This window comes from Rhineura floridana, chromosome 2, assembly GCF_030035675.1.
Source record: "Rhineura floridana isolate rRhiFlo1 chromosome 2, rRhiFlo1.hap2, whole genome shotgun sequence".
NCBI lineage: Eukaryota > Metazoa > Chordata > Lepidosauria > Squamata > Rhineuridae > Rhineura > Rhineura floridana.
In genome coordinates, this window is record NC_084481.1 from 157724858 (window position 1) to 157746506 (window position 21649).

General features: G+C 42.3%; 1 protein-coding gene across 25 annotated transcripts in view; it reads left to right on the forward strand.

Annotated features, from left to right (window-relative positions):
• Window positions 1–21649, forward strand: part of MADD (MAP kinase activating death domain) — a 155043-nt gene that overhangs the window by 108974 nt on the left and 24420 nt on the right. For all 25 annotated transcript variants that reach the window (XR_009760684.1, XM_061610973.1, XM_061610969.1 and 22 more), the window contains 6 exons: window positions 2061–2171; window positions 5225–5332; window positions 5416–5580; window positions 8087–8159; window positions 9601–9707; window positions 18796–18865. Coding sequence is in view for 24 of the 25 variants with exons in the window: in XM_061610973.1 (XP_061466957.1) it covers window positions 2061–2171; window positions 5225–5332; window positions 5416–5580; window positions 8087–8159; window positions 9601–9707; window positions 18796–18865 (634 nt within the window). In the remaining variant the exon portion in view is untranslated. The remainder of the gene's footprint in view (window positions 1–2060; window positions 2172–5224; window positions 5333–5415; window positions 5581–8086; window positions 8160–9600; window positions 9708–18795; window positions 18866–21649) is intronic.

A 21649-nucleotide genomic window follows, 5' to 3' on the forward strand; every position in this document is an offset into this window, starting at 1 on the left:
GCACAGTCAGGGGCAGCGATGGCCCGCTCCTCTACCATAAGGCATGAGGTGTCTGAGGCACAGACTATGGCGGGCAGGGTGGCTCTGGAAGGCAGGGTGCCTGTTTCCAGCAAAACCACCAGAACAGACAGGCATGGCCCTGATCAGCAGTCAGGATCAGCAGGAAATGCCTTGCACAGCGCCATCTGCAGAACACAGAGAGACCAAGAGCCGCTATCTGATGAAGAAAGTAATCTACCTCACCCCTCCTTGGGCTCCATTTTTTTCTACCAGTTCTTCCCCTGAACCCTTCACAGGTTTTTTGGAGGGACCAGGAACTTCTTCAACAGACCCAAGAGGCGGCGGGGGGGGGGGCAAAGGCTGCAATTTTCTGGTGCTCAAACTCAGCCCATTCAGTTACAGATTTCAGCTCAATCTCTTCAGCAGTTAAAGGAACAACTCAGGGACTCTCTCTTAATGGATCTGGCTAGAGGTCTATCTGCATCATCAGCCCATTCGCAGGCCCTACCACAGGAAGCTTCAGCTCCCTTGCCCACTCAGGCACCTCCTAGAAGACAGGAGATGCAGGGCCCCTCTATAGGCCACCCAGATAATAATGCGCTTCCACCAAGGAACAGAGCATCTCTGGATCCTTATGCCACGGCCCAGGGCAGGCACTTTCAATCTCCAGAAGATGCTCCTCTTGACACGGACACTTACTTGATTATCTTGGATGAAGAGGAATGGAGTGGGGATTCTGGATCGGAAGAGATTACAACCACTAGAATTTTCCAGGAGTCGCACTTCCTCCCCCTCCTGTGTAAGACGATGGAAGCCCTGATGTTAACTTCCACAGAGGATTCTCCTACCCCTTCAACTTCTAGGGTTTCAGCGGTGTGTCCAGACCCGAAACCCAAGTCTAGAGTCCTGAAGCTCCCTTCCTTACTTCCCAAAGTACTGAAGTCAGAGGTCAACATTCCATTACAATGCAAGAAGTCAGTCTTGATTGCCAACAAATATTATACGCTTGAGCAACGCATCATGGACCAGCTGAAGGTCCCGCTGATAGATGCTCCCATTGTGAATTTGCTGAATCCATCTTTGAACCCAAAGGACTCAGATGCTCATCTGAAAGATGCCATGGAGCGCAAAATGGATCAAGGTCTCCAAAGGATCCACGAGACCAGTGCACTCTCGATCTGAGCAGCAGCAGCCTCCTCTCTAAGACTGCCTCTCTAAGACTGACCCGGCCAGCTGGTATAGTGGCTCACTCCATGAGAGCAGCAGCCACATCAGCAGCGTTTTCCCGCAATGCCCCTCTAATAGAGATCTGTAGGGCAGCTACATGGGCCACTCCTAATACGTTCATTAAACATTACAAGATAGATGTATACGCATCAGCTGAGGCAGATTTTGGGAGGAGAGTTCTACAGCACGTCCTCTCACTAGAGTTTTTGCAGCCCAGCGATATTCCCACCCTACATAGGTCAGCTTTGGTATGTCCCACCTGATATCATCTTTTACATGCACAAGAGAAGAGACATTTGGTCTTACTGTGAAATCAGTCTTCTCTGTGCATGTCAAAGGATGATATCAGGGCCACTCCATAGGAGGGCTGGGCTGCCATTGCAAGCACAAATAAACCTTTAGCAGAGAGTATATGAGTACTGTTGTCTTCTTCTATTAGTGTGTTCTTCCTATCCATTTTCCTCGTTTATTAGCTTGTCATGGAGAATTGAGGCAAGAACAGAACCAGACCAGGAAGTGCCTGCAAAAATTCAACAATGCTCTTTTGCCTTCAGCCACTAGGTGGAGCTAGCTACCCACCTGATACCATATTTTACATGCACAGAGAAGACCGATTTTACGGTAAGACCAAATGTCTCTTTTCCTACTTCCCAGTTATTCGACATCTGCAGTTGTTATACAGTGTCTTGTCTTGATTGGCCTTTTTCTATAGTATACTTTTTGGGACACAGCAAATCAGTTTCTGTCCATATATTCAGATATAAATCTATGCAAGTACCTTTGTCAGTAGCTAAGGAGATGTCAGTAACAAAATATTTTATTTTGCCATGTAGGTGAACAAGAATGATATTAGGAAGAAAGTGCGCCGCTTGATGGGAAAATCTCACATTGGCCTAGTGCATAGTCAAGAAATAAATGAAATACTTGACAAAATTGCCAATATAGTAAGTTTTTAAAAATTGCTATATCTCTGTTCTTTTGATGGGAGAGGAACGGCTGTGGTTCAGATGGCATTGTTTATTGCTAAAAACAGAATGTATTTAATAGACTGTGTACAAGATTAAAATATTGCAAATAGAAATTAGTTCATAGCTATGGGATGCATTTTGCTTCTTTTGTACAATTTTCTGTATAGGCCTACAATAAACTTATTGTGATGTTGTATTGCCTTCTGCACATACTCTTTTATGGCAAGGGGTGGTGGGAACCAGACCTGACTATAGATGGTGCCTTTGGATGGTGTGGATTCATTCAGCAGTATCTTGTATAACAGAGATTCAGGCCACATCCACACCATACGTTTAAAGCACTGTTATACTACTTGGCTTCCCCCCCAAAATCCTGTGAGCTTTAGGATACAGAGTGATTTAACAATCAATTCCTCTTGCCAGGGAACTCTGGGAATTGTAGTTCTGTTAGGGAAATAGGGATCTCCTTAACAGACTGGGGAAAGACATTGTGATAGCCCTTTTCCAAGTCCCAATTGAGTGCAACCAGGTCCACTTCCCTAGTTATATTCTCCCCCTCACTGAACCTAGCTGTTCCTTCTCACCTGCCTTTTGTAACCTCTCCTAGGTTACTGACAGCCCATGAGATGACTGCCCAAAATAGCAGCAGTAATATAAATGTTAAGAGTGTATGTCCCAATACGTCTTTATGTACATGACCAAGTCTATATGGGCCCCAGTATTATTTTTAAAACTTGTTAAACCCCTGCATTAACAAGATCCAGACAATATGGTAAAGCAAAGAGGAAAACTTTTATTTTAAAGGAAGGACTTGTTTAGGATAAGCATGTATTAGCTGGCACATAAGCATGATATTACACTGCTACAGATTCAACCTTTCCTTGAATCCTCTCTCTCAATGTTTCCTTTTTTAACCTTTCCCATTTCCTAGCATCTCATAACACTTTTCATTCCTGCCTATTCCCTTTTCTACCTTTAACCCCAACCTAAACTGATGTTAACTATCATCTAACTAATTTCATCACAACCCCAATCTCATCTCCCCTGCTTAACTGACAAAACAGTATTTTTCCACTGTCCCTCTTCTCAACATTCCAATGTCAGGATTGGCCAGTGCCAGAAAAGGGTGGAACCTAGCCCTTCCATCACAGACATTGTCCAAACTTCATGCTCGATGGTAGCTGCAAATCCATTGTTTTCCATTCACACAAGTAGGTGGTCCTCTAGGAAGAATTAGTGTCACTGTTTCTTTGTGGCCGCACCCTCTAATTTTACATCTACACATTTGTAAAAATGCAAACACCATTTGGGATGGTCTTTCACAGTCCAATCCATTTGGAAGAATTTGGTAATGTGCCTCTTTTTAAAGTTTGATAGAAATATTTGTTGGCTGTTCTTAAACCACAAGGGGTATTTTTTGCCTATTAGTGAATTTCTCTGCTTTGTAATGCAAATACTTACCTTTGTAAAGGTAAGAAATGGGATCCTGTGCAGGTTTGCTGAGAATAGATTGATTATTTGCATGCTTATTGAGTTCAGTAGGATAGGTGAAACTGATCACAGGGGATGGGGAGGGGAGGAGGAGGAAGGGCAGGGGTTAGGGGAGGAAGGGCAGAGGGGAGGAGGGGGATGGGAGCAGGCAGGAGGGGAAAGGGAGGAGGATGGCACGTTTGATCATATGCATGCTTATTGAGTTCACTGGGATTTACCCCTGTGCAAACATGCTTAGGATAGGTGAAACTGACCGGGGGGAGGGTCAAGAAAGGGAGTGGGAGGGGAAGAGATTGGGTGGGAGGGTGGGTGGACACTGGGCAGAGGGGAAGCCCTTTTCCAAAAGGAAAACATTGTGAACAGTATTGTTTTTCAGTGTTTTCCCCACCTTTTTATTCTACAGCAGGCACATATAGCCTCCCACCCAAATTTAAACCAAACCTGTCCCTGGGCACATTCACACCAGACTTTTATTTCACTTTAGGCGGTCATGGCTTCTCCCAAAGAATCCTGGGAAGTGTAGTTAGTGAATGGTGCTGAGAGCTGCTGGGAGTTCCCCTGTTTCACTCACAGAGTGTCAGTCAGATTGGCTGTCTGTTAAGCAGCTCTGGCCACTGGAGCTCTCTCAGGGGAATAGGAATCTCCTCTCAACACCCTTCACAGACTACACTTCCCAGGATTCTTTGGGGGAAGCCAGGACTGTCTAAAGTGAAATCAGTGCCTGGTGTGGGTGTGGCTCCTGATTAGCCAAGCCCAGCAGCTGTGAGGCTGGCTTTTAGAACACTGACAGTTAGTTCTTACCTAGCATGTTCGGCCTTATCATTGACTTCAATGCTAAATTTCTTAAATTAATTAAAAATCAGCCAGGCATTTTTTAAACTTATAAACTGCAGAAAATGAAGGGCAAGGGCAAGTAATAGGATCACAGGTACTCTGTGAAAATGGCTGATTTTCAATTTCAATAAATCATGAGAACTCTGACAGAAAAAATTCCAGAAAGGGTCTGGGTTCCCCCCCCCCCTTTTTACACTTTGAACTCTCGATTCTCTCTTACTTTGTGTATCACCATTAAAATTTAGAGGGTTGCTAAGAAAGTGTTTCTGAGTTCAAGACTATATGTTTTGTAAAGTTTTGTTTTGAATGAGCTTAGGGAAACACTAGAATGTCATGGGGGGTCTTTTCAAGTGAATATTGCGGAATGTGAAAAATCCATGCTGGCTGTAGTATACAGTCACTTTTGTGGCTGTATAATAATGGGAAAGAGTTAAGTATATGTGACATTATGTTTAGCAGCCCTGTATATTAAGTGGTGATGGCTTCTCTGATAGGTAACATAAGGAATGAAAGCAATTCTCCTCTGATTCTTAAAACTTTGGGTGGAGAGTTATATTGTAGCAATGAAATACTCCTCCCTAGTACTGAAAAATACTTGGCATTTTTCTGTCAGCAGAATACAGACGTGGATGAGATCTAACTTGCTAGAGCTGAAGTAAAGATTAAAGTGGAAGGTTTTTAATAGGATTGTTCCTTCTATTTAGAATGGCAGGGAGTTCCAACTCCGACCCAGTGGAAGTAGACATATAAAGAAACAAACATTTGTTGTACATGCTGGGACAGATACAACAGGGGACATCTTCTTCATGGAGGTAGAAGCTAGATTAAACATTAACAAAACTATTTCAATTAGTTGGGTTGTATGATTCCTATCTAAGAATATTTTTGTCTTCAGGTATGTGATGACTGTATTGTGCTGAGGAGTAACATTGGCACAGTGTATGAACGCTGGTGGTATGAGAAACTCATCAACATGACATACTGTCCCAAAACTAAAGTGCTTTGTCTCTGGAGGAGGAATGGCCAGGAGACACAATTGAATAAGTTCTACACCAAAAAGGTACACTTTCTACAATGCTGTGCTCACAGTGAGGAGGGAGATGGAAACCAGAAATCTACTATTTTACTAGACAATGTAGAACTTTTCTGTCTTCAAATCTGTCCCAGGTTTTAGATGCTGTGTTATTAGCAGCAGACCTGCAATGTGAAAAATGTTTAAAATGGTGTCACCAGATACTCTATCCATAGACTGAGCTGTATTATTCTCCATCTATGATAGCAATTTTAAACATAGTTTTAAAGAGAGAGATGTGTGTATCAAATTACAATAAAACACATCCTAATCTTGGGCTTATTATGGAATAGATGCAATTAGGATCTCTATAAAGTACTGGAGACCTATGCAACATTTTTGCCTGTGACTTGAGAATGTTATAATGCATTGTTTTAATAAAATAACAAATAAACTTGGGTGGCTTTCATTTAATAAGATACAGAGGATCTCAGAATTAGCTAACACAAATCTAAGGAAATAATTATGACCTTAGATTCCATGACTGAACAAAGATGGGATACAAATTTAATAAAATAAATATTAGCGCCAAAAATCCTGGCCAAACCTCAAAGTTTTTTGGGTTGGTTTATTTATAAAAGTATTTATAGACTGCCACTCATATAAAATATCACTGTAGTGTACAACAATGTACAAGTTCAATAGCACAAAATCCTATAAAAGCAATACAGAATAATCATTAAAATGTCTGGCTTATTTTAAGAGTTGCCCATCATCTTTCCAAAACAGTATATTTTAAAAAATGCAATCAACAGTATTTAATTTTTTTAGCAAATATAAAAAACTGTTCTCCCAAAAGTGTATAGTTTAAAATGTGACTATTTGCTGTGCTTTGCATCTCAACTTTCCTTCAAGAAGTTCAGAGTTATGTACATTGGGGTTATTTTGCTTTGTCCTCAGAATAATCCTAGTTCCTGTGCCAATGCCAGCACATACAAAGTCTTACTATGTACAGTAACAACTTTTTCTCCCCACCCCCTGCTTTTTTAAAACATGGAAAATGCTCTTGAGCTATAGCTGCCTGTTTTGGCTGCTTGTACAACTGACCTCTCTCTTCTTCTGGAGGCCAGTGTAAACAGAAGTTTGCCAAGATGTGAGCTACTCCATACTTTCCCATCATCGGGGGGGGGGAGCAATGTATTTCCACTGTATTTGAGGAAAAGAGAAAGGAGGTAGGGCCAAATTATATGTAACATTTCCATGGAACCACCAACAGCTCTGAAATGGTAGCAATGATTTAATTATGTACAGGTAGGAATGATTAAAACATTTTGGGTTAGGCAAGCCTATCCAGACATGTAGAAGTTACATGTGTTTTAATCTGTTTTTGTTGATTTTAATTAGTTTTTGAATATTTTTAAATAACTGTTTTTAACTTCTTTTATTGATAATTGCAATGCTTTATTACAAAGGTTTTATTACAAGCAAGCAGTATATAATTTTTCTAAAATATATGATGAAATTCTCCTCTGCCATAGGTAGTTATGTTTGTGCTATGTCTACAGGACAACAGTGTTGCTATAATTGCAACATTATATTATATATAATTGAGAATGGTGTAGTCAGTAGAATTGGTTTGAGCTAGTCAGACCTGGGTTAAGTTCCCTGTTAATCCATGAAGCTCACAGAGTAATTCCATGCAAGTCAATATCTCTCAGGGCCCTTCCAGACTGCTGGGTTTATTTTGGTTTGGGGGGTTTTTTTGCAGATGTATTCTGCAGCATTTTATTTATTTATTTACATTTATATCACTCCTTTCCCTCAAGGAGTTCAAGGTGAGTACATGCTTCCTCCCTCACCATGTTATCCTCACAGCAACTCTGTGAGGTAGGTTAGACTGAGAGACAGTGATTGGCACAAGGTCACCCAGTGAACGGCCTTTTCTTGATACAATAAGAGTGTATTAGTGATGGATTTTTACTGGACTGCCTGCAGATCATTCTACTTTATTAGTTGTTCTGCAGTGCTTCCTCAGCGCCACCACATTATTTATTGCTCTTTGGTGGGGCTACAATAAAAGCAGGATGGAAATAAACAACCCAAGAACACTTGTGGTATAAAAAGTTCATTAGAAAGTTACAGGATATTGTACTGATTGGAAATAAAGCATTATAACCTTCCCAAAATTTGTGGGCACAAACATTATTGAAAGCTGGATTGTGTATGTCTGCCCCAATAGCATAACGAGCACAAATAAGCATGAATGCACAATAGAAAGGACATCTGGAGAAGCCCTTTGCCTACTTCACTGAATTGTTGCAAGAACAAAATGAGACAGCCCCTGTGTATACTATCCTGAGCTTCTCGGAGGAAATGTGACAGATAGATAAATGTCTACCCAGAAGTGCGTGTTTGTATACTTTATTTTTCTTTGCCTTGTTAAGTTCATGCTACTGCATTAACTCCTTGTTTTATTAATCACTCTATGTTGTAACTGCAGTAAACCTTTTTCATTTTTATTTGTTAAAAATAAAAATCTGTTAATCTGTTTTAGTGCCGGGAATTATATTATTGTGTAAAAGACAGTATGGAGCGAGCAGCTGCAAGACAACAAAGCATAAAGCCAGGTAAGAGCCTTAACATGGATAGATAAAATTTGGCAAGTCCTTACACAGCTTTCTAGATAGTGAGGCTCCTTTGATGCTAGAACATCTTTCATTTCCAATGCATCACTGTTTATTTATAAATGGAACTGCCACTCTATTTTGTCATTATTGCACTATGTAATGGTGAGATTCTGCACTATGTACTTATGGTGAGATTCTGTGTCACACAGCAACGTTTAGAGAGATTCATGGGAAGTGGGTTTTGGTTTTTAGGTCATGTGGACTGTTCTTGGGCACACCTTCTCACCCCCCCTCCCCGGGTAAACACATGCATACCAGCAAAAATGGTTACTGTACAGTTGATTGGTGTCACTGAAGTTTCTTCGGTGGACTTTGAAACCCAAATTTGTGGAAGATGTAATCAGCGATGACACATGTGTTCTTAGGGAGCTTTCCTGGGATGCTGTTCAGTACTCCTGTGATCCAGTTTTAAAAAACATCGTTTTTGGTTCTGTCATGTTGCTGAAATAGTAAATTGCCTAGAAGGAATTGTTAGGGGAGAAATAATTATCTCTTGCCCTTATATTGCAATAATATGAGATACTGAGCTCTGCAGCTAGATGACTAGCACATAGTTGCTCTTGAATCTTCTGTTCCAAAAGATCCAAAATCTCCTGGCACCTCCATGAGATACCTCATCCTTTTCAGAAGTCCCAAGCACCACTAACAAAATTCTGCACAGGTACACAGGTTCACATTTGTGGAAAATTAAAAATAAATTCCACAGTTGTTCACAGCTGGATAGTTGTTCACAGATAACGTTATTTTTAACGGCTGGTTGAGTAAATGGAAGAAAAGTCATTTATTTCCTGCCAACAGGAATATTTAAATATGTTGTATCTTTCTGTGTATGAAATATTGACACTCCTGCCAAAGGTGAAGGTGGGGCAGAAAGGTTGCCAGAATGATTCTGCAGGCTAAAACCATTCCCAAGTGTATTGTAACAATAGCACATCACTTGTCCACACTGAAAACACTTGTGCAACAACAGCAAAAGAGACAACAAAACTGTTATGAAGAACAAAACAGAATAAAAAGGCGGAAATTGCAGGAACACAAACAGGTTAGCTATTGTGTTGTGTGGCTTATGAGTCAGCAATACATTACATTAACAGAATAAAATGTTAGGTTAGTGTGCATGGGGCCAGGTTATCTTTCATAAGAATTTAACAGGCATAAATGACAAAACTTGTCATGATCTCTAAACTACCAGCCTTTGAGACACTACTTCTCATTATCCATGCTGTAGAAATTGCAAATGTGTTATAGCTTTGTTCTGAGGAAAGGGTATCCTGCTGGGATCCTCCTCTAAATACTGTGTCCTATGATTTTCAGTATATGTAAATCTCTTTGTATTTGGACAAATTTCCCTTCTTTTTTCTATTTTCTTTATGCATTGCAGGCCCTGAACTGGGTGGGGAATTCCCAGTGCAGGATATGAAAACTGGTGAAGGAGGGCTTCTCCAAGTCACACTGGAAGGAATTAACCTGAAATTCATGCACAGTCAGGTAGGAAAGAACCCTTGAACAAGAGTAGTTGAGTATGAAGCTTGTTAAAGCACACCAATAAATGTGTTTCCTCTTCCCTGGGGAAGGGGAAAGTGAGAGGGAAATATTTTCCATCCAGTATACAATATGTTGTATCTGTCTGTGTATGAAATACTGACTCCAAGTACTGGTAGGCATAATTGAGAAACTGCCAATAAAAATGACAACCTTTTTTTTAAGGGCTTTAGTTTTTCTGCAGCTAGTATATAGGGTTGTTTGTTCAAGCTTTTTCATAACGCTATAGATGAGGAATGCCATTTTAATTGAAAAAGTGAAATTCAGGCAATGATGTGGTTGGCTATATTAATTTCTAGTAACATCTCCAACAACACTTAATAATCTTGGAATGCTGAGGCACATTGTATGAACATAGCACAAAAGCACATAATCAGCCAGCCTTATGGAGCAGTTTACTCACCATTTAACTCCGTATTCATGCCAACTTCTCATTATATGGAGAAATGAACTAGAATTGGGGTCTGCAAGTTTTTTTACAAGTAGCTGTTTCTGCATCATATGTAGCTTGTGGTTAAAAGTGGAGACTGGTTAATATATCGGCTAGAAACAGATTTCTCGTACAGACACAAACATTAATTATTTACTTCCTTTTTAAATATAGCATTATCTCTGGGTATAGAGGAAACACAAATGGAACCGTGTGCCACTCTTTATTCTTTTCTCTGGATGTGTTTTCTTTTTGCTTCCCTTGATCATCGTTTTTCTTTTGCTTTGTGTTCATGTTTGTTTTGCATATCTTGTAGAAGCAATTTTAGGGCTGTTTGGGAGGGTGTGAAAAGAGAAATTTTTCAGTCAGTCTCTTGTGCAGTGTTCTGTTTTCTTGTAAGTTCAACACATACTGGTGCCCTAGAGTGAGATTGTGAAGCTGTTTACATATGCTTAGGGGAATAGCCTCCATGCAGGTGGAGGCTTTTGTGAAATTTCCAGTTCAGCTGCATGCACTGCGCAAGAGGCAAAGCGCTTTTAAGTTCAAATAGTTCTGTCGGATTGCAGCCTGACCTTTTGACTACAATTGAGCATTGCTCCTTTCAGTTATATAGGAGGGATATAGCTCGTAAAACACAAAGAAGCAGTGACCAGAAGTCATTGTATATAAACCTGATTTCTTTGAATTTCTGACTATTTAGGCTGAAAGTACATATTATCTCAGCAAATGTGTGTACCCAAGCTTGTGTTTGGCAAGCTAACATGGCTGCAGGGGTTGTGGCATTTCTGGAGGAGAATCAGTGGGCAGCAGCACAGTCCCTGCTCCTTCTGGCACCTACTGTTTTCCTCTTGTAAATGCCTTCCTCCACTGTCTGTCTCGCCTACACCCCTGCAGTTGAACTTATTTCTGATCTTGGAGCCAGCTGAGGGAAAACAGGTTAAAAACAGGAGAGGGCATTCTGAGGGGAGAATGGGGGGGGAAGTGCAAGGGAAGGATTAAGCATTTTCATCTCCCTTGCAAATCTCCCTGGCACCCTGCTTTAGCATTACAATGCAAACACAGAGTTTAGAATTTCATGTTTGCCTCATAACTTGCCATTCAACCCTTGGAATAACAACCCTTGGAATAAAGCAAGTCAATTTGATGTAAATTTTCAAATGTGTTATAACTCACAATTTATAAACATTTTATTTTTCTATGTTGTTTAAACTTGTTTTTTGCAGGGAATGTGTCAGTTGGGTGGATTTTCAAAACACATACGGGCATTCACCATTTTTTAAACATCCAGATAGATGCTTAATCATCATTGTTCCTGATGTTCTTGAAGCTGTTGCTGAATCTGCTTGTGTTGCATAGTCTCAAACTCAACAGTAAATATTATAATTGTCCATTGATATTATTTCACTTTGGATTAAAGGGAATGTTTTATTTATTTAATCTGGATTTCTGTTCTGCCCTTTCTTTAGGGCTCAAAGCAGGTCACAGCATTTCAAAAACACAAATGTGAAAGCAAAAATATACTATATAAGAGGAAAAGTTAAAAAGTAACTAAAAAAAACCCCAAGCTTAAATGCCCCTCCACACACTCTTGCATGAACAGACACTTTGGTTACTTACCGTATATTCCGGCGTATAAGACGACTTTTTAACCCCGGAAAATCTTCTCCAAAGTCGGGGGTCGTCTTATACGCTGGGTGCTGAAAAATAGCTGCCGAGCCAGAGGCCAGGCCGGGATGACGCGGGCGGGAGGACGGACGGCGGGGCTGAATCAGAGGGGCCGGGGGGAGGGTCAGCGAGCGGCGTGGAACATTTCCGAGACACAACAAAGCTGCAGTAGCGGCCAATGGTCACGGCTTAGAGGGGAAGGGGTGCCTCCATCCCCTCCCTGCATATACCCGAAGGCTGCCCCGAGGGAGCCCGGCCGCTTGGCTCCCTACTGCCCCCGGCTTGCCGAGCGGCAGGGAAGAAGTTGCCGGAGCTCCTTGTTTGGGCTGCTGCCAAGCGAGCGCAGCTGCGTCAGGCCCGGCATGTGTGGGCTGGAGCTCGGGGGCGGGCGAGATGGCTGGAGGTCGCTGCTGGATCCAAGGAAGCCCTTCTGCGCCCAAGTCTGCTTGGCCCCGGGGAGGAGGGCAGGTGCTGGGCGAAGGGCGTGATCCAGCGGCCGCAGGGAGGGCCCGACTTAGGGTCCCCGGTGAGCCTCCTGGCAAAGCGGCAGGGGATATTGGAGCCCCGATCTCCTGGGTCCTCTCAACAGGGCTACGCGGAGGGCAGGCGGCGGAGGCGCTGCGTTTCAGGCGCCATTGCAGCGCCGCCGCCGCGTGGGAAGCCGCAGAAGAGACCCTCCCTCATCCCTCCCCCCCCCCGCAAAAAAAATCAATTAAACCGGGCGCCGGAGAAAGAAAGGGGAATATATATATTATATATCCATTTGACTTCCTGCCAAACGTGAGTGTAAGGAACTAGAGCTCTCTCCTCCTTGCAACAAGTCTCTCTCTTCCCCCCCCCCACTTTCCTTCCTTCAGCGTCCCCCTCCTGTCCAATCCTTCCTTCTTCCAACGCCGTTTTGGGTTCAGGAAAAGATTAGCCAAAGCAGGCCAGTCCGGAGCAATTCTGCTTCCTCTGGTGAGACTGACTAGACTTGTTAATTTCAACGGGTCTGCACCAGGCACATTTCTTTTAAGCCATTTGGGGTCGGAGAGGGTGAGTGGGGGGTGACCTTCCTTTTCCCCTCCGTCCTTTCCCCTCCCCATCTTCTCTTTCTCTCCTTCATCGGGTGAGCAAAATATTAAGTTGGATCGGTGTCTTTTCTTTCCTTTAACGGGAAAATGCTTATGGGGGTTATCCAACAATTCAAGTTACTTTTAGAGTAGACTTGAGCCCATCGGTTTCAAATGGGGTGTGTGAATGTTTGTCTCTTCTGAGCCTGACTGGGGTGGCGCTCGTGACCCCGCTTACCTGGGAGTAAGCCCCGTGAAAGTCAAGAGGACTTACTTCCGAGTAGGCATGGCTGGGGTGACGCGGTCTCCCTCGAATTAGTTGGGAAATGTGTGATCGGCTGCGGGCTGGCCTCCAGGAAAGTTCTACTCCAGAGGAGACCCACTGAAACTAACGGAGCCTGGCCGTGCCTGTTGATTTCAGCAGGCCTACTTTGTGGCCAAGGTTGGGTCCAGTCCTGCTTTTGATTGCATGGAGCGCTTAGGCGTTTTTTCCCCAAGGAAATTCATGCTCGAAAGAGTTTGCGCCGCCCAGTTCCGCTGCATCGTTACTCTAAAGTAAGCCCCCCGGGGGCTTCTTCACTCCCAAGCAAAGCCCGGCGGGAATCGCCTTTATTCGGAAGTAAAGAAGCCCCCCCCCTTGCCTGCCAAGGTGAACTTTTCGCATCGACTCATCCCGTTAGCAGCCCAGCCCTCTGCACGTTTACTCGGAGGTAAGGGGGATCCCCCGCCCCACACGCTTAGGATTTTGCAGCCTACTTGGAAGGAAGCCCCGCTATGTTCAAGGGCGGTTACTTCCAAGTAAAGGTGTGTGGGATCGTGGCCGTGAAGCTCTGGGCAAGCTGCTTTTAATAGCTAAACTTACTTTGAGGCCGGGTGTGTTCCTTGAGCTGTGCATTCCCCGCCCCCGACTACGGTAATTTTTATAAGGAGATTTGGGGAGGCAGTGTAAATTCACAGCCCCCCCCTTCCCCACGGATCTGATTCATTGCTGCAGAAACAACACTGGCGTTCATTTTCTTCTTGGAAAATTAGAGTAATGATCATTCCCTTCCCTCCTTTTTGATGCTGTTTCTCAGAAATCCTATTCTATAGAGGGTGGGGGCCCTTTCCAGGTCTTCTCCCCTCCCCTCAAATCTATAAGCCCCCCCTTTTGTTTTCTCTTCCTTTTAAAAAAATATTTTAAAAATATATATGAAAAAGATTGTGGTTGGATAAAGTTTTTTTTAACTTAGGGGTTTTTTGGGGGGAGAACCCTGGCCTCCCCCCTTCTTCCCAGCTTGTGTTGTTTCTCTGGGATGGGGAAGCAGATTTTTGTTAAAGGCCTTTGGTGTTTTGAGAAATGGAAGAGTTCTTTGCAGCTGACTACAAATGTTTAGCCAAAAAAAGGGGGAGATAGGAGGTATTATGTATGTTTTTCTCCCTCCGCCCCCTGAATGTCCAACACTGTTGCTAGCTGGGGAGGGGTCATCTCTCTGGTTTTTGCTGGTGGTTGGGCCATTGTGGTTGGGACAATGTTCTGTTTGTTTAGCCCTGTTCAGCTAAGATTGTGGATGGTGTCCCCACCGCCCATCAGTGCCTGAAAGCCATGTTTGTGCATGATAGCCCTTTTTTATTATTATTTTTATTGGGAGATGCTTCTGCTTGCCTTCCCAAAATATGTTGCATCCCTGTGGAATATTTTAAGTCCACCTTCCCCCAAGTGTGCATTCTCCCTGGCTCAATTTCTTCTTTCCTTCCCCCTCTCTGTTAGATCCAGGAAGTGCCCGTCTCCTCTTGAGGCCTACACCAAATCTTTGCCACCCACTATAGATACATTTTTTTGCAAATTGAATGCACCGCAGCTCCCCGAAATAAATTAGCAATTCTTATTCTGTCCCCTGTGTGTGTGTTTTGGGCTTGGTTATTTATTTTTGTCTCCCCCCCCCCCTTGTTTGTGAAAAGAGAATTGTTGCAGCTAGGTCTGTCCAAGCTAACTTGATCGCTAAGACCTTGGAAGGCGGCAGGGGAAGCTGCATCTGTGTGTGTTTAAATGCAGGGCATGTGGGCAAAGTCATGGCAATTCTGTATGCTTTTTCTTAAGTTAAGCTGTTTGAATTTGCAGTGTGGTGGTTCTGTTAGAATCGGCCTGGAAATGGAAATGTTTGGGGCACAGCACCCTCTGCCAACCCAGGGCCCTCTAGATGTTTTGCACGACCACTCCCAGCCAGCACAGTTGGGAGTTGTAGTCCGAAACATCTGGTGGGCACCAGGGCAGGGGAGGCTGCGATGCAGGCTAAAAAGAAGCAATGGCAATCATAGGGACTAGTGTTTTGTGCAGTAGACTATTCCAAAGTTAAAAGGTGCCAGCACAGGCTGATGTCATAATCTCATTTTTAGGGTGTGGAGCTTAAAAACACCCAACTCATCCCTGGCACTTGTTTCGCTCTGTACCACCCTGTCCCCTAGCTAGGTTTTGTTTCATTTTATGTGGCGCGGTGTAGCGGTTAGGATGTATGCCGAGTTTTATTTTATGCTAGTGGGGTATAGTGGTTAGAGAATTGGATTAAGACCTGGAAGGCTGGGGTTCAAATCCCCTGCTTTGTATACAACAACCAGCCAATCGCCAGTAAGGTACATCGCTTGCATGTCATAAGCAGGGGTAGTCTTATACGGCGAGTATATCCCAAACTCTATATTTTAACTGGAAAAGTTGGGGGTCGTCTTATACGCCCAGTCGTCTTATACGCCGGAACATACGGTACCTTTAACGTTAAAGACACCCCAAACGATAAGAGCTTAAAACACATAAAATTCTCTGGTTTGGATTTGCTGAGTTTCCAAGAACAGGGAGCAGCCACCCTGAAACAATCTATATGTTTATGCAAACTTGGGCACTGTTTTTGGATTTGATCTCTTAAATATGTAGGATTACTCTTTTGGACTTTGAGATCAAGACTCACAATTAATTATGCCTAGAAAGCTGTAGGAAACCAGAAGAGAGCACAGAGCACTGAGTATGATGCACTCCATCCAACAAGGTCATTCAGAAAGCGGGTCTTCTTGGTGCATCAGAAGCTCATGAAGCATACTCAAAAGGTTGTCACATGTAAAACACACATTGTAAAAGCTTCGAAGTTAATAGTGCTTCCATTCTAGCGATGGGGGGCGGGAAATATGATTTGCTTCAGATTTTAATGTGAGCCTAACTAATTTGCACTGCTTGAAAGAATACACAAACTGAAATGCAGCTACAGTTTGAAATTTGCAGTTTCCTGAATTTTGTGATACAGTTCTTCAATTTAAAAAGTGTACACAAATATATATATTGGGGAAAGGTGTGCATAAAAAGATGTGGTGAAAATAATGTGCAAATATGATAACTAATTTTCATGAGGATCTTTTTAAAAAATTGCACACTGATGCAGAAATGTGGCAAACTGAATATAAGATTGGAAAAATGAGAAACTGAAATGAACAGATTCATCCATTCCTGATTAAGAACTATCCGTTTTTTGTGTGCAGTCTATTACTGGAATGGTAACTGAAAAAGGAGGTAGCACATACCATACTGGCTCCCATATTTAGTGCTCCACTTCTGGAGATTTCTCCAGGAATGTTAGTGCTTCATTAAATTGATACAAACTTTCTTGAGATTGTTCTGGATACTGACTAATTTCTTCACCATTGGATCTTTACATCTTCCTTTATTACCATAACCTTTGTCGTCTTAAAAAAAATTATGCAGGCTGCACTATTGCACCCATTAAACTGAAATTAAACTTAAACTTAGCTGCTTCTCAAAGCTCACTCTCCACTTTTAGGCCCACTGCATCAAAGGGATGTTTGTATGGTATAGTATGCTAGAAAAATTGCACAAATTTAGAATTATTTTAAAGGGGAGAAATGTTCTGATTTTGCAATTTTTGGAGAAAATAACAAGAGCCAAAACTAAACTGAACTTAAATGTGACATTAGTGCTAGTCTAGAAGTGCCAGGTGCTTTTTCGCTTGGAGAGAAGTAAACAGTATTTATTTGTTTATTTTTATTTAGCATGTTTCTACCCTGTCTTTATTCCATCGTGGAATCAAAGCAGCTAATGTGGAGTTCCCAATTGGTCTCCCTACCTGCTTAGCTTCAACAAAGAACTGTATCATGTATCCTTAGACCATGCCTTGAAACTATGTTTTTGTTCATTGTTGCAATCTGGAGTTCTAGATTTAGTAATAATGGATCCTCAAACGATCCCAAGTCTGTAAACCCAAATGGACTCTTATCATGATGGGTATTGCTGGCTTTTGACCAAATAACAAGCCCTATTTGTTGTGATATTATCTGGATTCAGAACTCTAGTGCTCACAGGCCATAACCCCTTCTGCAGCCAGGCAGTAGGTAAGCACTGAGATTGCAGGTTCTGGTAAAATAGAAAAGGACAGAGTTAGGTGTCACCATCCCTCTTAAGCTTTTCATGCTACTTCCTGATAAAGGAATGATTCTGGGGCTTTGTCAAACATTTTACCACATAATAAATGTGCAGTTGTTCTTCAGTTAGTTGTGGAGCATCTTTCCTTAAAGAAGCATTTCTGTTTCAGGGAGGTTGCATAATATCCTAGCACTTAGTGCTATATTTTGTCACTAGGAAATGCAATTTTCATTGCTAACTAAAGCTTCTGTTGGAATGGCTCTGAGAATACAAAGTGTGGGCAGCATCATCTTCCCCCATTTGTGCTATTTTAGAAAACTATTACCTTTTATTTTGTTTAAAGTCTGAATATTCTACACTGTGTATTCATACACAGGGTTCTCACATAGCTTTAAAAAAATTAAGCAATAGCATGCCATATTAATGAGATTTTTTCTTTTCTAAAAAGTAATTATTTCAAGATTCTACACTCTCCCTCTCTGGTATTTAAGTGTTTAAGGGACAAAGCAGGCTATCTTCTTACAGTAAAGTGTGTTACTTGCACAGGATTGCCCTTGATAAAGGGTCTTTCAATACCCAAAACACATCAGGGCTGTAATAAACAATTACTATTTTAATTTTGGCTGGTTGCTGGCTCCGCACTCCAAGGGTTCCCCTCTCCTTGTCCGCAGTGCATTTGGATTGCCTCCCTGTCTGCTTCCCCCCCCCTCCAAATAATGAATCAACAGTGATCACAGTTTCCAAAATGTGCAGGGATGTTTGAGAAGATACTTTGGGTGTTGAGTGGATCATTACAATCGGAGAGCTTGCTTATTTTCACATACTTGGTTTCTGAGTCAGAGAGGTGAAAATCTGCTGCTTCATTTTTGTAGCCTCAGTTTGCTTTAGCACTTAGAGTCAATCTGCAATCTGTAAATCCTGAGTGCGGTATTGTCAGGTGTGAAACTTCAGAATACTCCTGGTTTGGGTGGGAAGCATGGCACCTCTTGCCTGCCCTCTGTGCTGGAGGAGGATGCATGGAGAGGCAGACATTTAATGGGATGGGGCAAGATCATAAATGACAGACCAAATTTGGGAGCAGTCTGTGTCCCTCCTTTTGTTTCATTTCAAGGTGTGTTGGTTTTTCTTTTTGCTGTAACTCAGTTGAGTGTCTGAAGGGGATAACTATGTTGGATATGTCAAGAGTTACTAACTCTTTCATTTCTCTTCCATGCTTTCTCCTCCTGCAAGGAGCGGAAGGTACTCCATCTTCTGCTGTCTTAGCTTCTTAGCCTTTTAAGTTATTACTTGATTTCTAGCATTGTGGCAATTTTTAGATTTTTATTTTTCAATTTCTTTTTTGATTTAAATAGTAAACTGTAGTTGAACTGGTAGTATGTGCTACAACATTCCAACTTACAACTGCTGTGGTGTGCTTTTTCGTTTTTGTTTTTGTTTTGAAATGGTCTTCACCTTTATTCTAATCATGTGCCTCCTCTTCTCTTTCAGGTTTTCATAGAGCTGAATCACATTAAAAAGTGCAATACAGTGCGAGGAGTCTTTGTCCTGGAAGAATTTGGTAATTACATTATTTTGATATTAGGTTTGTACTCACATGGCAGTAACTCAAATTTTCTATCCTCTCAATGAGGCAGAGCTGTATCCTTTTGATAGACTTCTTTTGGGGGATGCAGAGAAGCAGTATAGGTTATATCTGAACATATTATTAAAACTGGGTGTGAGATGAGTGAATTTAAGGCACTGTTAAGAAATAGATGATTTTAGAGCAGAGTGCACCAATCCTTTTGGTTCCATGGGCATATCTGGGAATCTGAGAAACTCTCATGAGCACCACCACAAAATGGCAGCCATGGGAGCCTGCATAGAACAAATAACTTGCCCAAAACTCTGGGTACAAGACAGAGGTTGGTTTGAGACCTAGTACCAAACCCTCATTTGCCCCCTCAATACATTATAACGAGCTACTTTCACAGAAGGCAAACTAGTGAGGCTACAACCATGCAGTTTTACGAAGAAACTTGAAAGTACATAAATCTGAGCCTCAGGTGTCGCACAACCATATGCACATGCGTACACAAACACACACACACACACAACCTGCACACATTGCTCTGTGCTGCCCTCCTCCATTTGCTAGAGTGATTCTGTCTGGTGATTCTCTCATTTACACATGTGCACACACGCACACACACACATGCCTGATGAATTGTAAGCATAATGGGCCCAATCTGGATTGAGAATCTAGCATGGGAGTGGTAGAGGGACTTTAGCCCTTTGTCCCCGCCTGTGGTCCTGATCTGGATTGCCCACCTCCCCAGCATCTACAATTTGCATTGCAAAAAGGTCCCATTCAGTTCAGTGGGATCTGGTTTTTTTCAGTGCACATTGCCAGTGGGGTGGGCCCAGTCTTGATCAGGACCACAGCAGGAGGCAAAAGATTAACACCCTAATTTACCTCCCCCTTCCATGGTAGGCATTCTATCCAGATTAGGCCCATGCCACTGGCAATTTGTGAAAGAATCCTAATCTCATTTCTCCCTCCATCCCACAACATGCTTCGCTTCCCCCACTCTAACCAGGCAGTGATAGGGATCCTTTGTTTTTTATTTTTAAGGCACTTGTGGCTGCCAGCCTGATAGGAAACAAAGCCCAGGCCTGCAACTGCCCTGCACTCTTCTCTTCCTTTGAATATCTCTGGGCCTACATAGGTCTCAGATGTATTCTGAAGCAAGGAAGGAAGAGGGTGAGGCCACGTGAGGCTTGGGTTGCTGGCAACAGTCCAAAGTTGTTGTTGTTGTTTTAAAAATTAATATAAAAATTGGGACGGGCAGGGGGTGGACTTTGGAAGGTGGCAGAAGAGGGGGAAGGGGTGCCATGGTACCCTCAAGCACCACATTGGCGACTCCAGTTTTAGATTATCTATTGTAGAATATAATGCAGATCTCAATAAGGGCCATGGAAGCGAGAGTGTTTTGCTTTGTTTTTGTTTTTATCATTAAGCTTGGCTGTTATTGGATGTAACATTCAGATAATATTAATGTATAGCCGGGACACTCTATGTTGATGAAGTGGGCTCTAGACCACGAAAGCTTATGCCACAATAAATTTGTCAGTTTGAGGTGTTAGAGGATTATTTTTGTATGCGCTACAATAGAATATGTCTACCCTTCTTGAATTTGTATCTGATCTGTGGTAAATTGAATCTAACCATGAGACATTTTTTTGCTGCTTAAAACAGCATTGATGAATGGAGTAAATATAGCACAGTCATCTATTCTGTTTTCATGGGGAACTTAGTCTGCTGTAGAAAGAAGAGATGAAAATGGGATAGGTGGGGAAATAACTTCTGTCATATGAAGTGAGTGTAGAATTTAACTCAGGCTGATTAAAGGTAGATGAAGCTCCCTATATCAGTACTCATTTTTATTATCAAAGTTCTTTGAAATCTGGGAGCATAATGTAAAAGTGAATTTCATCTTCTGAAGACAATTCTCCAAGACATTTTTGGAGAGTATGTACACTGGTACAAATCAGCAGGTCAGTAATGTCAAGACTGTGTGCCAGTTTGTAAGCATCCCATGCCAACTGCACTGCACCATAGGTCAGTTATGCATGGGGTTCACATAAATTTGTAGCTGGTGCTCGGGATGACTGTACAGATCAATTGCTGTTAGGGTTGGGGAAGATTTCAGTTTGCTCCGCAGTTTGGAGCAAACCTTCCCATTATTCTTTTTCAGATTGGAACGTTAGACTGTGGATTAAGCCATATAATCAATGGACCAGATGGCACATGGATTTGTAGTGAACTTACGAGATGGGTCTGAGAGCTGCCTGTTTTCCTTAAACATTTTACGCTGCTTAGAGTAATTCCATGGCTGTACTTTTTTTAAAAAAAAACTCTCATAAAAAGCTTCCAGGAAATGACTGTACGTCATAACATGCAGTCCCTTCCTGGGCAATTGTACAGAAAAAAAGATGGTTGCTCTCATAGGTGATGTACAGTCACTTCCTGGAAGCATTTTAAATAGATTTTATACCACGCTACCTCAGCTCTACTCTAAACAGCTTAAAATGTTAAAATGAAGAAAGAGGTTCCATTGGACCACTTTTTTTTTAAGTGGGCAGATTTTTCCCTTAAAATCTCCCTATAAATGGGACAAAGCAAAGCTGATGTGGGGGGGAAATGAAACTGGCTCAAGACAGATATATAGTGATCTATTTCACCTAGAGAGGTGTTGGGCTCTCCAACAGTGGACGCATTCAGGAGGTAGCTAGACAGCCCCCCTCAGGTATGCTTTAAGTTGGGTTCCTGCATTGAGCAGGGGGTTGGACTCAGTGGCCT